An 18,868-nucleotide genomic window follows, 5' to 3' on the forward strand; every position below is an offset into this window, starting at 1 on the left:
GTTCATATCACCCGAATGGAGTTTGGGGCTAATTAATGACGGCTTTTTATAGAATTCTGGGGTTATGAATATTACCATATTTTCACTACAGTTGGTATTTCAGCTATCGATTTTAATCAGAGGTGTGGGAGACTTTGTGGTTGGTCCGTCCAAAAGCCATTCTATTTTCAAATAATCTAGGAGAATTCTGCTAACCCTATTTATCTTGTTGGAGATTAGTTTAGGAATATGCATGTTTTCCCGGTCCCAATTGTTGAGACAAGAGGGGAATTATGCTCCTTAAAGGCTTCTGGAAAAAGTTTCCTCCCTCCTACAAAGGAGACATGAAAAGAGACAGTGCCTTTGTACATGTTTTTTAAAAGATTTTATTCACTTGAGAGAGAGAGAGAGAGAGAGAATGTGCAAGAGGGGCATAGGAAGAGGGAGAAGCAGACTCCCCGCTGAACAGGGAGCCCAACCTGGGGCTCGATCCCAGGATCCTGGGATCATGACCTGAGCCGAAGGAAGATGCTTAACCAATTGAGCTACCCAGGGGCCCCTCCTTAATTCTTTTTCATAACATGTTTTAGTCTAGATCTTTGCTGTCCCATATGTTAGCCATTAGCCAAATGTAGTTAGTCAATATTGAGATGTCCTATATATATAAAGTATGAATAGGGTTTTGAAGATTTGGTAAGAAAAAAGGACTATAAAATATCTCATTGATTATTTTTATATTGCTTTTATGTTGCAATGATATTCTGGATATGTAAGGTTAAATAAAATTTATTATTAAAATTAATTTCACTTCTTTCCTTTTTTTAGTACTGAAATCCACTTAAAAAAAAAAAAACCTGTAGGAAAGGTCAACAGGCTGGTAATTCAGGCAGGTTCCTGTGTTGCAGTCTTGAGAAGAATTCCTTCTACTTCAGGAAGTAGTCTTTACTCTTCAGGTCTTCAGCTGATTAGGTGGTACCCTTTACATTCTGGAGGGTAATCAGATTTACTCAAGGTCTACTGATTTAAACACTAATCACACCTAAAAAATACCTTCACAGCAACACTGGTTTTTGACCAAATAACTGGTTTTTGACCAAATAACTGGTCACCGTTGCCTAGCCAAGGTGACATATAAAACTAACCATCATATCTCCCATACTGTTTTCTTCTGCTCTAGAATTCATTTGCCTTCTGTAAATGAAAAAAAAAAAATAGTATGTTATACTCATCAAGAATTTAAGTTGTATTACTCTCTGTCGGTTCTTATGCATTTTGCTTCCCCCTCCCCTTATTGTCAGCAGTGTTTATTGTCTTAGGAGAAAGGTAACAAAACACACAAGCAAAGGAAACACCTTTGAGTTTAAATAAGGGTTTTACATCTAGGGCATAATGTTTCTATCACAAAAAGCATATCTGAGAAAATAGACAAGTCGGGCTATCTATGGCAGAGGGGTAAAGATTACATGGGTAGGGCAAGGAGAAGACAAATAACTCAGACGTAGCTAGATTCCTAAAAAGCAATCCCGTGTCTCATCCACACTCCGTTTCCTAATTGGGGGTGGGGTGCAGAATAGAAACTTGAGATAAAATTCAGAATTCAAGAACTGTGGAGAGCTCTGTCTGGATTTGGAGGTAGAGCTCAGAAGCATTGCAAGCTCCACAGAGGTTTCTTACGTGTGACACGACACAGACATGGTTGAGTAGAAAAGCCTGAGACAGTCATGTTCCACGTCAGTGAAGTGCAGGAGATTCAAATCATTTTTGTTCACCTCAGTGGGGCTTGGCAGGACCTGAAACTGAGCCAGACTGAGATGCCTATTGCTAGAAAAGACGGTGGAAACAACTGAGACATGTATGAACAGATGACAAAAGACCAGATAGGAATGAGGCAAAACATTTTTCCCCCTCTGGACATTGTTGTATCTGGATATAATATTATCTGTCCGTCTAGCATAAACAGATGATGACTGAATATTTCACAGATTCCCACACCCCTCAGCTACTACACTAACCTTACCTAAGTCAAAGGTGACTATATATCTCCATTTTCCTGGGATATTCCTGATTTATACTAGTTGCCTCGTGAGAAACTCTTAAATAGTGGTTCCCCTCACTAAAGAAAGTGTCCTACTTTGCATTAAAAACTATGTGGTGCCCCAAGTAAGTTCTCAAAACTTAGAGGTAACATGTGAGAAAAAGTGGAAAGCCTGAGCCAGTTGAGATTATGTTTCTTCTACCTGGAAAAATGAAGAGGAAAATGTAAAATAGAAATTAAGTTCATTTATGGAGAAAATAAAGTTGAGTTTTCAGCAGACCTGAGAGTCTGTACTGAAATTCACATCTTTTCTAATGTAAAAGGCACCTAAAGGAGCTGACATCCTCAAGTTCGTTACACAATGCACAAAACATTACTCCAGTAGGATAGGATATATGATACATTTTATGTATTTAGTTTCTGGCTGAAGTTCTCATAGTGCCTTTATCCTAGCAGCAAATGTAATCCTCACTAATTTATGATTATAAAATGGTAGAAAGCAAGGGATACTTTGCAAAGGGCTTCACCAGCCCAGCTAAGGGGGTTTGGACTATATTTAAAGGAGTAAAGGAATGAGGTTTGTATTTTAGAACATTTGCTTGGGCAACAATGCGGTTGATGGACTGGAGGCAGAAGGACCAGTTAGGAGGCTCCTGTGGCCCTTTGAATGAGAAACGTCTGGACTGACAGTGAGAGTGCCAAAAGACAGATTGGGGAGCCATTTAGAAAAGCAAAGAAAAAATATTTGGAGATCAATCTTACACTGGCTGTGAGAAACAAAGGGAACATTTGTAGAGGTGGAGGATGAGTTCAGTATTGGACACAGTTGCTTGAGGTTCCTGTGGGATGTTCAGGAAGAGATGATGGTTTTTCAGGTGAATTTTTGGGTTTGGAGTTTGACATGAAGATGTCTATGAGGAACATGTGATTTGGAGGTACCAGCTTATAAGAGTTAGGGAAAGTCGTAAACATTAATAAAAAAAAAAAGAAAAGAAAAGAAAAGAGGAAAAGAAAATAGTGATTGTTTTTGCTTAGTCTGTCAACAGATTATATTTAACCTGAGTAAATTGTATGCTGAAATCAGGCTAGCAGATATTTTTCTGAAATAAAAATAAAACTCAATAAAACACTTTATGAAATTTTTGTTGGGAATTTACATAGGAGGAATTTTATCTTCGACCAGTGTTTCTCTACTGGGGGCATTTTATCCCCCTAGGGGACATTTAACAGTGGGAGATATTTGGGTTGTTGTAACTTCGGGGGTCACAGGGGGACTGTTACTGGCATCTGGTGGCAGAGGCCAGCGATGCTACTAAATATCCTGCAATTCACAGGACAGCCTTCACCAAACAAAGAATTAGCTGGCTCAAAATGTCAATAGTGCTGAGGCTGAGAAACCTCTGCCTTAGACAATTGAGCTAAGAATTTTGTTGAAAGAGCTAAAATCATCCTTAAATTGTTTTTCTGATCAAGAAACACCACAGAAAGACTTTGATGTAATGCATGAAAGTACCTTGATATCTTGGCTGAGAAGTCCATTCCAGTTAGCTTTTCTGACTCGAAAGACCACTTATCTGGTCAAAAGCTCTTGTGTGCACAGGGGCACTCTGGGTGCACATCATATTGAGGGCTCCAAGACCCTACAACACAGGTTAGCAGTTGATGCAAAGTTCTACATGGGAATGGATGGTAAAGTGTATACAGCCATAGACACCTAAAAAATGGAAGGTTGAAAATGGCCATTAAATTTGGCTACTACTTTGTCAGATATGAGGACCAAAGGTGGTGAAGGTGGTCAGCAACATAAGTAGTGGTTAAGAGCATGGACTGATGAATCTAACTCTCTGAGCTTGCAAGCCTCTTTCTTGGCCCTATGATTCACTGGTTGTGCCATCTTAAGCAAATTACTTATCCTCTTATGTACTGCCCTCTTTTTCATTTGTAAAATGGGGATTAGATTAAAACCTGCCTCAAAGAGTTACGTTGGAGAGTAAATCAAATATCACCCTCAAAGCTTAGGGGAGTGGTTGAGGCATGATAGAGTCTCCATAAATGTCATCTACATGGCTTTGGGACCCTAGCTGGTAGTGGGTGTTCTCAATGGAGCAAAAGAAGACCTAGACCCAGCCCACTGCTTCCAAAGTGACCCTTGTCTAAGGACTTCCAGGTCACTGACACAAAGGTATTTGTAGTATTAATGCTGGGATAATGATAATACTTCTTGTTTCTTTTAATCAAATTAATAATTTGCTGGTCAATATTTTTTTAAAGTGGTGACATTCTTGCTCTTGATTCTGTTAGTTTCTACCATAATGAATGAGAGTAGATAAAATAGATTCATGCTTTTCACATTGTAGTTCTCATAAGCCTGATGAAAAACTGGGAACCACAGATAAGACAGGCAGTTATAAAAAGACTCTAAATGATTCCAGAGTCTGAATGCAGCACCTGCATGCATACAAACTACTCTGTAATATTTAAATTCTTTTGTTACTGCTTACTAGCTCTGTGGTCTTTGGGAAATTACTTTCTGTGTTTCTGTTTCCCCATCTATACAGTGAGCGTTGAAACTATCTCGTGAAGTGGCTTAAAGATTAAGAAACTGTATGTAAACTATTAGGCATAGCACACACAGAAAATGTGCAGTAAATGTTAGCTATTAAAATTTTCTGTATTTAGCGAACACAAACATATATGTGTGCAAAATTTAAGTGACTCTTAAAGATACACTTAGAGATGCCAGAGAAATTTCACATTTGCAGTGCGGTATTTTGAGGCTACTTTGTGTACTATTGTGCTTTTCTTCTAAGAACCCCGTGGTAAATTTTTGTGAAGCACAGATGTGGGTGACCTTCTAGTCCACTGGATGACTAGGCAGCATAAATATTTTAACCAATATTCATACATGCTATCCAAAAAAAACCCTTATGAATAGCTACATCCTCAATATTATTTTCAGCTGTTTAAAGTTTCACTATCTCACACTCATTAATCACACGTTATGCTCATTAATCACGTTACAAAGGAGGATCATTAAAAACTATGGCCAGATGTGCAGGAAAAGCCCCTGCCTGGAAGCCATGGCTGCTGGATCCCTCTGCAGACTGAGTCACGGCCAACTGTGGTCAGAGAGCGTGGAGTGGGTGACATCGCTGGGGCTCAGAAGAACCACACGGCCCGCATAAGTCTTGAGCTAGGATCCTAAACAACCAGTGAGATGCAAAGATAGGACCGCATATAGGGCAAGCAAAGGTAAGACACTCAAAGATCTCAGATAACTCTTCTCGTGAATAAATTCAATCTACCAACATCTGAATTTGTAAAGTGGGAATTTACCTGTTATTTCAGATTAATCACAGTTCTCAATTTTAGTGATTCCTTAGTTTCTCCTCTCTCTCTTTCCCTCTTGGGCTCTCTCATTAGAGTAATAATCACTTTGTAATACTCATTATTGGTATTATTCACAGTTGGACGATGCAATGCACTATGATTACATTTCTTCTCTCTCTTCATTTGCTTAGTTTTCTGTCATACACAATCCCTGTCAGTAACTCATTACCAAATCCATTGACAGACCCCTAAAATCACTCTCAGTCCAGTCAGGCTCACCAGCACTGTTCTGGAGCCCCCCCTCACTGGAGTCCTCACTTTCTGCTACAACTGGCCGGGTTGCTTTCTAGGCCTATATACAGCAGTAGACTTGCCATCTATCTTCACTATCCTTTGGGGGATTTCCTTCTTTCCTTTGTTCCATGTGCTGCTCTTTCTTGGTTTACTCCATTTTGTAGGTGAATTATATCCTCCGGTATTTTTTATGAGAAAAGGTGTGTAGAATAGAGTGGCAAAATACCAAATTCCAGGATGGAAATGGTTTTCACAGGATATTAATTCACTGCCCCATTTTCTTCTAGCATCTGGAATTGCAATTGAGAAATCTAATGCCCTTCTGATTTCCTATCATTCACATTGAGCAAAAGTTCTCTTCCTCTTTCCAAAGTTTGTGAGATCATCCCTGTGTCTCCAGTGTTCTGAGCTTTCACTAGAATATGCTTTCACAGGAGTCATTTTCATCAGTTTTGCTGAACCCCCTATGGGTTCTTTCAATCTGGAATCTGTTTCATCATTTCTGGAAAGTTAGCTTGATTTCATTTTCCCTGTTTTTCTTCCCTCTAATTTCTCTGTTTACTCTTTCTGGGGCTCTCATTAATATATTTTTATATTAGACTTCTAATTGAATTGATCTTTAAATTTTCTTACTGTCTCCCTATTTTCTTTCCTGCTAGGAGATCTCCCCAATTATATCTTCCAAACATTTTTTTCGAAAAAAAATTGCTAGCTTTTAATGCATATATGTATGTTTTATTTACTGTTGTATTCACAATGCCTAGAACACTGCCTGGCACATAGTAGAAATGGCGGGAAAAAAAAGGTGTGTTGAATTGAATAAATGAATGCTACCACATGTTTGTAAATTCCTGAATGTTCTTTTTTTTTATAGCCTCCTATCTTTATTTCTTGAAGGTAATTTCCTCTTATCTCTCTGATTGCATTAATTATAAATGGGGATTTTCTTATAATCTCTATTGCTTGTTTTTGCTGTCTCTTTCTACATGTTTGTTTTGGTGTCTCTCTCTTGAATTAATAACTTTCTTCGTATATCTGGTGATCTTTGGCTTTCCAACTAGGGAAGCACAAAAATAGTTTGTGTTGGGTATAGGTTAGAGTACTGGGGCTTCACTATGAGGTTTTCTGGCTATGATATTTCACTGGAAGAACGTGAGTATGAGTAGTCAGACTCTGTAGCTCTTTTCTTCCTCCAGCTGTTTTTTTTTTTTTTAATTTTTAAAATTGTGGTAAAACATACATAACATAAATGTTACATAACATTTTAACTATTTTTAAGTGTACACTTCATAGTTTTAAGTATATTCACATTGTTGTGCAACCAATCTCCAGAACTCCTTCATGTTGTAAAACTGAAACTCTATACCCATTAAACAACAACTCCTCAGTCCTCCCTTCCCGCCTCCTATTCCCTCTCCTGGTAACCATCCTTTTACTTTCTGTCTCTATGACTTTAACTACTCCAGGTTCCTCAGTAAGGGGAATTGCACAGTGTTTGTCATTTTGTGACTGGCTTCTTTCATTTAGCATAGTGGCTTCAAGGTTCATCCATGTCGTAGCATGTGTCAGAATTTCCTTCCTTTTTGAAGTTGGATAATATTCCATTGTATGAATATACATTTTGTTTATCATTCATTTGTTGATGGACACTTGGGTTGCTTCTACCTCTTGACTGTTGTGAATAATGCTGCTACGAACATGGGTTTCCAAGTGTAATATTGTGATCCTGCTTTTATTTAATTTTTTTAAATTTAATTTTTTTATTTGTGAGGGAGAGCATGAGTGGAGTGAGGGGCAGAGGGAGAAGCAGACTTCCTACTGAGCAGGGGGCCTGATGCAGTATTTGATCCTGGACCCGATCCCTGGATCCTGGGATCACAACCTGAGCCGAAGGCAGACGTTTAACTGACTGAGCCACCCAGGCACCAGAGATCCTGCTTTTAGGTATTCTTTTGGATATATATCCTCTAGAAGAAATGCTGGATTATATGGTGATTCTATTTTTACATTTTTTAAGATATTCTTTTGGATATATACCCTCTAGAAGAATTGCTACATTATATAGTAATTCTATTTCTAGTGTTTTCCATAGCAGCTGTACCATTTTACATTCTCACCAACATAGCACATGAGTTCCAATTTCTCAAACTCCTCATCAATACTTGTCATTTTCTGTTTTTATTTTGTTTTATTTTGTTTTGTTTTTTGATAGTGGCCATTCTAGTGGGTGTGAGGTGGTAACTCATTATAGGTTTGATTTACATTTCCCAAATGGTTAGTGATGTTGAGCATCTTTTCATGTGCTTGTTGGCTTCAGGCTTGTTATTTTATCATAAAAGGCTCATCTGTCTCTTGTCCAGTGTGAAGAAGAATGGTTATCAACATCTTTGGAGCAAAACCGAAGGGAGCTGGGGTGTGGGTGTACAGATTTTTACCCATCCCTGTTCTCATCTGGGCCTAGTGTCCTGAATCCAGAATCTTCCCTATTTAACCTGTCCAGGGAGGGAACCTCCAGGTGTCAGGTGGAGTGAGAAATGGGAGTGGGAATCAAGGAGATTATTTTTCTTTCAAATAGTTTTCCTGTACCCCCACTTTCAAAAATCACAGCTAACTCCAGTTTCTGAGCCTTTAAGGAGCCCTGCACCACCAAGCATCTCACTTCTTGGCATCATCCTTTATAGCATCTACTTGCTTTCTGGTTTTTAAAATTTTGCTGTTGTTATTCCTTTCCCCATTCTCTATTTTTCTTTTGGATTTTTGTCTTTTATCCCAGTATTCCAATGGAGCTTTAGGAGAGGGTAGAGATAAGTGTGTTTTCATTTTGCCATTTTAATTGAAAATCCTCCTAGTCATTTTATTATTATTCCTAACCAATACTCTTTTTTTTTCCACTTAGAAGGAAAGAAGGGAACAAAAGTAATAAAATGTAATAAGACATTTCACCAAACTTTATTAAAGTAAAAATAAGGATGAGCATCCTTCTCCAGGTACATTCTGTTGGTGTTTGATGCTTTCAGATGCCACGGTCAGCCCCAGTTTAACCCTTCCTTGACTCAGGTTGTCTGACCTGTTCATTAATTTTCAGATGTTTACCTAATAAGAAATAATTTCTTGTATATACCAACCTTGGTGAGAAGGCAGAATTTGACATACACTATTTTGTTTTATACATGATCCTTCAGGACTTCATTGACTTTCTAACTTGTGGTATACTTCTTTGTAAGGACTTACATGTTTTGGTTTGGTCTATTCATCACACTCATGTAGAGCTATAGAAACATGCTTGCTAGTGTCATCTGATAATATGAAGACTGATAGAAGTAAAGAGAAAAGCTACCTGTCATTTTGTACAACCTTAGATGGACCATGGCCTGTCCTACTCTGACATAAAACATTCTCAGAGGATTATCTTTCAGGACCCAGAAGAAAAACTATGTGCTATTTACTATTTATTATTACCCACTGAGCTGGGGAAAGCCTTGACCTTTAAATAAATTGTTGAAAACTGAAACTAGCCCTCGATCCTGGGAGTACTCAGTTAACATGAAACATTTTAAAAGAAGAAACTTCTGTAAGACAACCTATTTAGCTTGTTTATGCCAGACTGCTCCCCCAGTCTCAGTAAAAAGCTTGTTCGTGCATTGGAGTGCCATTATGATCGACTATAATTGAGATTATTATAAAAAATAGGCATTTTTGGCCTGTGTAGTGATTTCAATTATTTGTAATATTACATTCAATAATAATAGTACAGGCAGATGGTGCTTGAGAAATTGAAATTATTAGTCCCAATGCAGAGATGAGAAAATTGAACTTTTCTAATGTCCCACAGCTAGTGAGAAAGTGAAAGAGTGGAGACACAAAGCCCATACTTCAGACTTCAGGTTCAATGCCTGCCACGATGAAAAATACTTGTGTTGAATTACTTAAATATTTGGGGAAAGTGATCAAGGACAAAAGAAGTTAGAAGTGGTATAAACAAGACTGAAATGTATTAGATACAGAACCCTCTCCTCACCTTCCCAAACCACTCAGGGACTTCCTTGTAGCCTGGGGACTTAATTGTTCTTTTCTCTACCTGGACCTGGCATTGTAGGTATTGGGCTGGTATTGTGGACATGTTGACTGACACTGAGTAAAAACAACACTCTAAAGATTCCCTCACCAAAGCTCCCTATATTTGCTATCACATGTACTAATTTTACAAAGTGCCAGAAATGGAAGAACTTCTCACTGCTAATCAGTTTCCAATAAGAAACTTAGGAGCATAAAGGTGGGCATCCTGGTTTCATTTCTGCCTGCATCCAGGAGCCACTTTCTTCAGGCAGTGACATGCAAGGACTCAACACCCTCTTTGTGAGCCTCTATGTCCTCTGTCTCCTGGCCCCACAGATCAGGTGCCCTGGGCCTCTCTGCTGGGACAGCCTTTGTTTGATTTGCACACAGAACTAACTTGAATGCCATCTCCTCTCTTTAGAACAATCAGAGGAAATGGCTTCATTTGGAAGACGAAAGGAAAATCTCTCCACATTTACTAAATACCCTCCCTGGCTTCTTAGATCAGGAAGAATGAAAGAACAGACTTGTGCTATTTCCCAGAAAAGCTCAGGTGGTAGTGGAATAAAGTACAGTTTTCTTCCTTTTTCTTCAGAGAAAATCTTTCGCTTAGAGAAGGTGAAGAATTAAGATCCTAGTAAATAAAGAAACAAAAGCCTCATACTACCAACATGTACGAGAGCAGAATCTGACTTCTGTATTAAGTGAAATGATGAATGTTTTCACATTATGGGAACCGCTTTAGCACAACCTTAAAATAGTGCTTTCGAGATGTGTGAGGACATAGAGAAATTTGTCTCTACACTTTAAACCTTTTCTCTTCCACAAGGATTTTGAGTAAGAATATGCTTTGGACTAGAGCGAAGTGAATGTGAAAGAAAATTTCTAGCCTTGAGTGTTGCTGCCACCTACATGGCAGGAAGACTACAAACAAAACCCAACACCTTTCCAGACTGGAATCAAGGGCAGTGTGCTTTCTATGGGACCGTCCTTTAGAAATCCCCAAATTTGTTTCTTTTACTTGACTGTCCCAAAGACAATGGAAATAATAGTATTTTATATTTTTGCCTCACTATCTCCAATTCTGACAGAAATTGGACCAAATGGTTTTGCTTAGATTCGTAGAAATACACTGATTATTTGAAATAGAGGCTGATCTAAGGATATCTTCCTTATTATCAAAATAATCCTAAGTGTCCCGATTCCTGTGGCTATGGCTGTTCTAGGGATAGGATGGAGGCTCTTAATCTCACTGTTATAGGTTTGTTCTTTCTTTCTTTTCCCCCGGCACTCTTTAAAACAAAAGGAAAAATTAAAATACTACTTCTCTGTTGATTATGGTTATAAATTTATACAAATGGATAAAATAGATGGGATAATTCTTTTGATATAGATGAGAGATTATTTGTTAGGAAATGTAGTCCCCACTGCACAATTAACAGAAAATCTCTTTAAAAGTCTAAAGGAAACTTGTGATATGTCAAGAGCACATCATAGACTGTCCTTTTACCTTAGATGGCATCATGTGAGGACATGATGCTCAGTTACTGAGGCTGTGTGAAAACACCTTCTCCCTAGAAAATCCACACGCAAGATTGAAAAGCCAATTATGACTTTACAGATAATTGCAATTAAAATAATTGCGAAGTGAAGAAATGGTAGGTTTGCAAGCATGTACCAACCAATTATTGCTATTGCATAATGTTATGAATACAGGTCTTTTGCTGGCATTTGGCACCTTGCAGACCTAGGCAGTTTTTTTTTTTAAGATTTTATTTATTTATTCGACAGGATAGAGACAGCCAGCTAGAGAGGGAACACAAGCAGGGGGAGTGGGAGAGGAAGAAGCAGGCTCATACCGGAGGAGCCTGATGTGGGGCTCGATCCCATAACGCCGGGATCATGCCCTGAGCTGAAGGCAGACGCTTAACCGCTGTGCCACCCAGGCGCCCCTACCTAGGCAGTGTTAAACTAAACATGTACAAATTACCTTTGGTGTTTAAAACCTTGGGTCCTTGAGTGAAAAATCACTGCTACCTTTCCAATTAGTAGTGTGTTGAAGACAGAAAGGATCCCTAAAATTGATGATAGGAAAACATGCTCTGTGCAATGAAAAAAAGGCATTTGGAGAAACCGTCAAAAGGAAGAACCATAGATGCCCAATATTTCCCCCTGTACACCACCAGAAGTAAGCCATTTCAAACATTCTCAATGGTCTATGGCTTTAGTTTTCACAGGATGTTAAAAAAACTATTTCTTACCACTTATATCATTATAATCATGCTCATAATGATGCAATTGTCACAGTCTATTTACCTGCAGTATACTTTCTGGGATAAAGGTGAATCTATTCAGACTTAATGAACAGGGCCTAAGACTAGGGGGTGGCAAAAAACTCAGTAATCAGGATAAATGCATTTTATTTTATTTATTTTTTAAAAATTTTTTGAAGATTTTATTTGTTTGACAGAGAGACAGCCAGTGAGAGAGGGAACACAGGCAGGGGGAGTGGGAGAGGAAGAAGCGGGCTCCCAGTAGAGGAGCCTGATGTGGGGCTCGATCCCAGGACTCTGGGATCATGCTGAGCCGAAGGCAGACACTTAATGACTGAGCCACCCAGGCACCCCAGGATAAATGTATTTTAATACAATATTGTAATAATAAGTCAGATTAATACCCCAAAGGCATGATATCAAAATTTAAAATAAAATAGGACCTGAGGATCTGAGAAGGTTGGGATGAGGGTGACAGGAGTCAGGGACTTGTGCAAGGGAAGTCCCTGTCTTGCCAATGAGATGAGAGGAGGTGACCTGCCATGTCTTCCAGGGATTGCAGGTTGGATGGAACCCCCAGTGGCATGTTCATACTGGGAGACTTGCTCATTTCTTGTTTGTGCTCTTCCCATACATACGATCTGCAGGTTCCTTGCTGATGAAATCACAGCACAAAATGGTCTGGGGACCAGTGTACACAAAGCCACATAACTTCATCAGAAAGAAATCCACTTGAGACAGTTTTAACTTTGCAACTTTTTGGTCATGCTATTTTGAAATTATTTTAAAATGCTCACTATGTACATATTTACAAAGCAATGACTTTCATATTTAGTTACACACAACTTTGGGTACTTGACACATACAACAAGATTTTGTGGAAAATCAAAGTGCTTAAATAACTGTGGAATCAAAATGTGTGCAATATAAAATTTTAAGAATTACACGAATAAGCCCATTCTGTGGAAGAAAGATTTCAAAATCAATTGGAATTAATGTATTCTGAGCCTTCATTTTAAACACATGGCATAAAACTTAATTCTTAAAAATTCAATTACTATAATGTGCCCTCTAAAGATTGAAGAGAAACTATCTTTTCTAAAATGTTCACTTGATTAATTATAATTTTTTTAAAAAATACAGAACATTGGAGGGAAATGTGCAAGGAAGGAAATGAAAATCACCCCAAATCCTACCATCTAGAGATAGAATGTTAATATTCAGCAAGATGTTTTCCTATCATTTTCTAATAGTGACATATTTAGAGTAGCCTTAGTTTCTAAAATAGCAACAACGTTTCAGGGCTGAGGCCGCCTCCCAATTGTGTGTTTATAATATTACAAATTTTACCTTATATTTGAAGCGCTTTACAGTGCACAGATTGCTTTCCATAAGCCATCTTGTGGAGCATCTTTGCCTGAGCCCTGGGAGGGAGCTCTAGACGTGCTATTGAACAAAGGGCAGTGAGGGCTAGGTGCTTAAACTTCCATTCTTTCTGGAGTCTTTCCTCAGCAATACAGCCAGTATATAACTCCACAGTGAGTAACAGACTCCCCACTTGCAAATTTGAAAATATGATATTCCTTGGAGGGAAACCGAAAATCATAAATATCACCAAGATTAATGCCAAAAAGAGGAAGAACACAAGATGATTTTTTTAAATGAGTTATTTATTACAATAACTAGGAAAACTCTGGACAAACAAATGAGTTGCTTGCTAATATAATTGCTCCACTTGTTACCTAAGGCTAGGCCAAGAAAGGATAAACACCTATTCAAGAAGACATTGGTTTTGGGTTTTTAGCTGAGGTACCAAGAGGTCAGGGGCACCATGTGGTTGATCAATTAATTGGGTGGCAACTTGCTATTTAAATTCTCCTTACAAGAGACATTGCTGACACATTCTAAGCATAAGTCAATATAAAGAAATCATTTTTAAACAGACTAGTGGATTTGTCTACATTTGCACATGGATATTCGAAAACATTATATAAATGTCTTTCTCTAAAACTCTCTCATTTTTAGGAATTAAAAAATTTGATAGTTAATGGTGTTGGCCTCCAGAATTCATATTGATAAAAGAAGATTATAATTAGTCATTTCATATGAATTATTAAATTTCAGCAATTGCAAAATGTGATGCCAAAAAAATCTTAAAAATCTCATTTAGTAATGTCAGGGTTATGCCAGTTCTAATTTCCTATATCTGGTGACATCATAAAATATTTATCAAGGATTCAATATAGGTTTCCTTAGACCTGGAAAATGCTAAATATGGCAACTGTTTGAACTTATTTTTAATCTTCACTGAAAAGGGAATAATAGGGCATAGCTATAAAAACAAAGAAGCTTATTTTTAATAAATATACCAGAACTTGTGCACCCAAATAAGTTTCAACTTCTAAACTGCCCTCTTGAGAAAATAAATACATATTTGATATTGCCATCATCAAAAATATTTTTAGTATTCCTTCTTGTAATGGCCTTCAGAACCTATACACAGCACGTAAGAAAATGTTTTCCATTGCTTACCTTGCTACTTTTCTTTATTTTGAAACTTGTTCCAAGTAGCTTTGGACTATTTCCAACGCGTGTGTGTGTGTATGTGTGGGGAGATGTGTATGATGATTTTCAAAAGATGAGTGTTTCCCATGATTATTCATATTGACAATATTTTACTCTGTGAAGTACAATTAAAAAGTAATTTCAAGCAATGACATCATATTTTAGGGGAAAAAAAGAACACAGACTTATGTCTGCGTTAAAGGAGTCACACTCACTGAATGTCTATGTTCTGGTATATTCATCCAGGTCAGTCATTATTATAAGTTCCTTAAAGGTGGAGACCACGCTATTCCAACGTATAGTTGTCTTCTCTGATCTGTCCATTGCATCCCAGCATAGGACCTGATGCTGCTGCCCTCAAGTATGTTTGTTAAATTCAAGTGATTGGAACTTCTCTATTAGATAGATAGATCGATCGATCATATATTTAACATTTTATTTCCATTTTTTATGGATTAGGCAATATTTGTATTCATATGCAGACTAATAATCTTCTTGATGATTTTCTATAAATCCAGTAATTATACAATGTAAGTCACAACAAATAAATCAGATCACTAAGGGGCTTAATAGATGAGCACTTTGTTCCTATTTATATTGCTTTGCATATTTTAGTTTAAGAATTCCTGCTAGTCAAATTATTTTCTGGGAAAATAACTGCTAGAGTTTATACTTAATAAGGATCAATTGCGATGTGCTTTAAGTAGATAGTTCACATCTATATGGCCAACAAGATCAACATTTGGCTAAAGACATTAGCTTCCATGTCATTAGAAGTCCCAATGAACCTGACCACACAAGATTGGTCCCTGTTATACTGTCTATCACTTATTTGGGCTAATTGATGACTAAATGGAACTGGCTATTTGTTGACAACATTTCATGCTTTGATGAGATTTACTGCAGGGTGACTGATCCATATTAAAGCATATACTAAAACAAAATGTCCTAACCTAACAAACAATAAATTTGGTGAAGTGTTAGATTAAATACACTGAAGCAGCATTAAATTTGGAAGCATTGTATGTTACAGTATTTAAAAGCAATGCAGTTCTAATGTTGCTTATATAATCCAGCCACTGAAAAGATGGAAGAAAATCTAACACAGTCTTAAATTCGTGTCTGCAGACTGGCACTCCTTGCTGTACGTTTTAAAGGAAAGTAAGAAGCAGGAATATAGAATGATTTTGACAATGACTTTCTAAAATTAGATCAATTCAGATATTTTCAAACAGTAATTACATTTTCAGTACACTCTTTCCAAAGTATTAGCAAATCTACTTACAACCTAATAACTTGACCGATAACAGCCTAGTTTTTATACAACAATAAACAAATGGCATGTTTAGGTTTCATCATTTGTCCAAATCCAATTCCTATAGATAAGATTCCATTTAGCACAGCTTGCAGGAACACACCTTCGCTATCCATGAATGATGCCTTGGCTTACCTAGGAAGGAAACAGATTATCACGTTATGTGGTGAAATAGAGAAGAAAGAAAGAGGGAAGGAGGAAGAAAGTGAGAGAGGAGTGGAAAAAGAGAGGAAACAATGAAAGGAAGCAAGAAATGAGAACAGAAATGAAGGAAAGGACAGAATTACCTGTAACTTCTCTATTTCTTTTCTATCCTGAAATATAATATGTTCATATAATAAAAAAAATATTCTTGTCTTATAAACTAGGCTTCAAGTAAGTATATTTTAATTGCACACATTATTAATATAGGTTATTTTTTCTTTTAATTGTCAAGAAAGATGAAAGTTTTCAACAAGATGATTTGGGCTTGAAATTAATAAATTTCAAGTATCTCAGTTTCTCTCAGAGAAACCCACAACCGCAAATTTAGGATCAAATGTTATGTTAGCTGGAAAATGGTTTGAATTAGAGAATCAGAAAAGCATTTATTTCTCAGACTACTTGGATGATTGTTATTGTAGGCTAAAAAATATCAGTTGATTTAAATTATTTTGATTATGAAACATATTGGAGTCCTGTGCCTTAGTCAACTACTTCTGAATACATTTATATTAATGACATGACAATGCATAGTAACTCCCACTCCTACTGGCAAAAAGTCAAAAAGCTGGTTATTTTGTTTAGTTATATATGTGTGTGTGTAAGCCTAGAATTTTACATGTTTTAAAAATTATTAGGCTGATGCTTGCATTTTTCCATTTGGGCAACTTTTTAAAATTTTTGATATTGTTAAACACAACTAGAAGAAAGGGTTTATGTGCTTTTGCTACTGAAATTGTTCTTACTCCTTCTAGAACATTTTTTTTAGCACTAACCCTAAGAAGTGTGTTCTCGATAGCTATGATTGATGGGCTGCTCACACATTCCACATTTTTTCTGCTTCATGCATCATCATCAGCCATCTCCAACACTCCACTCCTGAATCTGTCCTACTTTCTGTTACCTGATTTTTGCTGTTGATTCATGAGCTAGAATAGTAAAGGGGGAAAAAAAAAACCCTCCACCTTGGCTTTTCACAATGTAGTACATCCCCTGGAAACTGAGAAATCTAGTTTTGTTCATCAGATTCATGCAAATGCAATATTGATTGACAATGATGTATATAGATCTATACACATAACGTGCCATATAAAAACCACTAAAATGTTCTATTAATGGCAGAATGCATACTGATTATACACTACTTCAGAATGATGTGAAAACGCTGATCTGAATGCCTTTTTTGGTACTTTCACGCTCTCTCGTCACTATTTTCAGCTGAAGCTATGTTTAAGTGCACTGTCCCTAGTGCACTAGGAAGTAAAATTCTTAATTTTCCAAGCCAATAAGGTGATAAAAGCTCAAGGTCTCTCATTAACACTTGGACAAAAATTGTGAATGCCACACTAAATTTTTTATCATCATGAGTGCAAAGATGGGGGACAAGGAACACTTTTTATTATATTTGGGAGAATAGGACTTGAGATTTAATCAATGTGCATGAAGCAGTTAACAATAAGTTAACCAGCAAAAGGCTGCACTAAACTATTTTTGTGATAGCATCTTTCAGATTCAGAAGTGATGAGGCTTTAAAGAGCCAAAGAAAGAAAGCCTAATGGCCCTAAAATCTGAAAAAAGGGAGCTGTAAGTTCACAATGTTGTCTCGGTGCTTCTATTACTAGACATCAAAGTTATTCCCACAGGTTTTGGGAATGTATAAATGCCAGTGAAGAAGCAAGTAGACTTCACAGAGTCTAAGCCAGAAACTTCAATCTGGGATTCACCTGTGAGTCAAAACTCTTTGCTAATGAATTATTCCAGAGAAAAGACACTGCTGAGGGAGACCTTAACCTATCAGACAAGACCTCCAGGTTCACTAGCAGGGTCAGAGTAACAAGAATACTCTGGTCTAAAGTTGCTTTGCCAACCTTAATGGACTGCAGGCACTCACCTGGGTATACAGCTTGAACCAATAAAGAGATCACAATGGCATGATGAATAGGTAGAGTACTCTAGAGACCAGGTGAACAACCACTCCACCAGTCCTCTAAATTGTGACCTATATGCACACTCCGGCCCATTTACAAATGGGTCATCCTAGTCAATTCAGTGCTGGAGAAGCAGTGATGTCAATGAAAAAATAAGCAATCTGCAGATTGAGTTCAAAACCTATTGCATTCAAAGATAATCAATGCATAAAGTCACCTTATTTTTATATAAACTTAAAAATTTGATTTTATTAATGACATTGCAAAATGTTGCAATGTTTAAAAAACTTTAACTTCACCTTTAAAAAAGTAAACTATTATAGTTTTTCTGTGCTTCAATATCCATTTGCTCTCTGCTTCAATATCCATTTGCTCTCTGCATATGGGAATGAATTGGTATCAGCAATGTGAAGCTCTAAGGGCAAAGGAAAATGATGTTCAGGGGATTTGCAAAGAAAAGATTTTATTTGGAAAGAACAATATATGAGGCAATATTCTCGAACTGTGCTTGGATGGGAAAATGATTTTTTGTTTTGTTTTCTATATCCCCTTTGAACAACTGGTTTTGTTCATTAAAAATGATGTAATAAATATATTACTCATTTAGAGTTGCATAGATAAAACCATGTAAGGTCAATATCCATTAAAGCTAGAAGACTAACCACATTCAACTTTGTAACGGGGGGGGGTTGGATTTTGCATGTACATGAAAATATTAAAAGGATTTTTAAGTGACCGATAATATGCCAGGTGAAAATGGTAAGAACGATGCGTTCAGGTTTAAATGCGCTCCTCTCCATATAGGAGTAATTGATGTGCCAATGCAATTAGAAGCTCAGCTACTGAAGCACCTCCATTGGTTTGGGTGACACCTTCCCAAAGCTTATCCCTT

At 37.2% G+C, this 18,868-nt stretch overlaps 1 protein-coding gene across 4 annotated transcripts in view; it reads right to left on the reverse strand.

Annotated features, from left to right (window-relative positions):
• Positions 1-14,905: 14,905 nt before the first annotated feature.
• WDR72 (WD repeat domain 72) overlaps positions 14,906-18,868 on the reverse strand; it is a 217,361-nt gene continuing 213,398 nt past the window's right edge. For all 4 annotated transcript variants that reach the window (XM_045812117.2, XM_045812116.2, XM_045812115.2 and 1 more), the window contains one exon: positions 14,906-15,982. In XM_045812117.2, the coding sequence (XP_045668073.2) occupies positions 15,927-15,982 (56 nt within the window). In that variant the 3' untranslated portion in view covers positions 14,906-15,926. The remainder of the gene's footprint in view (positions 15,983-18,868) is intronic.

This window comes from Ursus americanus, chromosome 36, assembly GCF_024610735.1.
Source record: "Ursus americanus isolate L20-20 chromosome 36, mUrsAme1.1.p, whole genome shotgun sequence".
NCBI classification, from domain to species: domain Eukaryota; kingdom Metazoa; phylum Chordata; class Mammalia; order Carnivora; family Ursidae; genus Ursus; species Ursus americanus.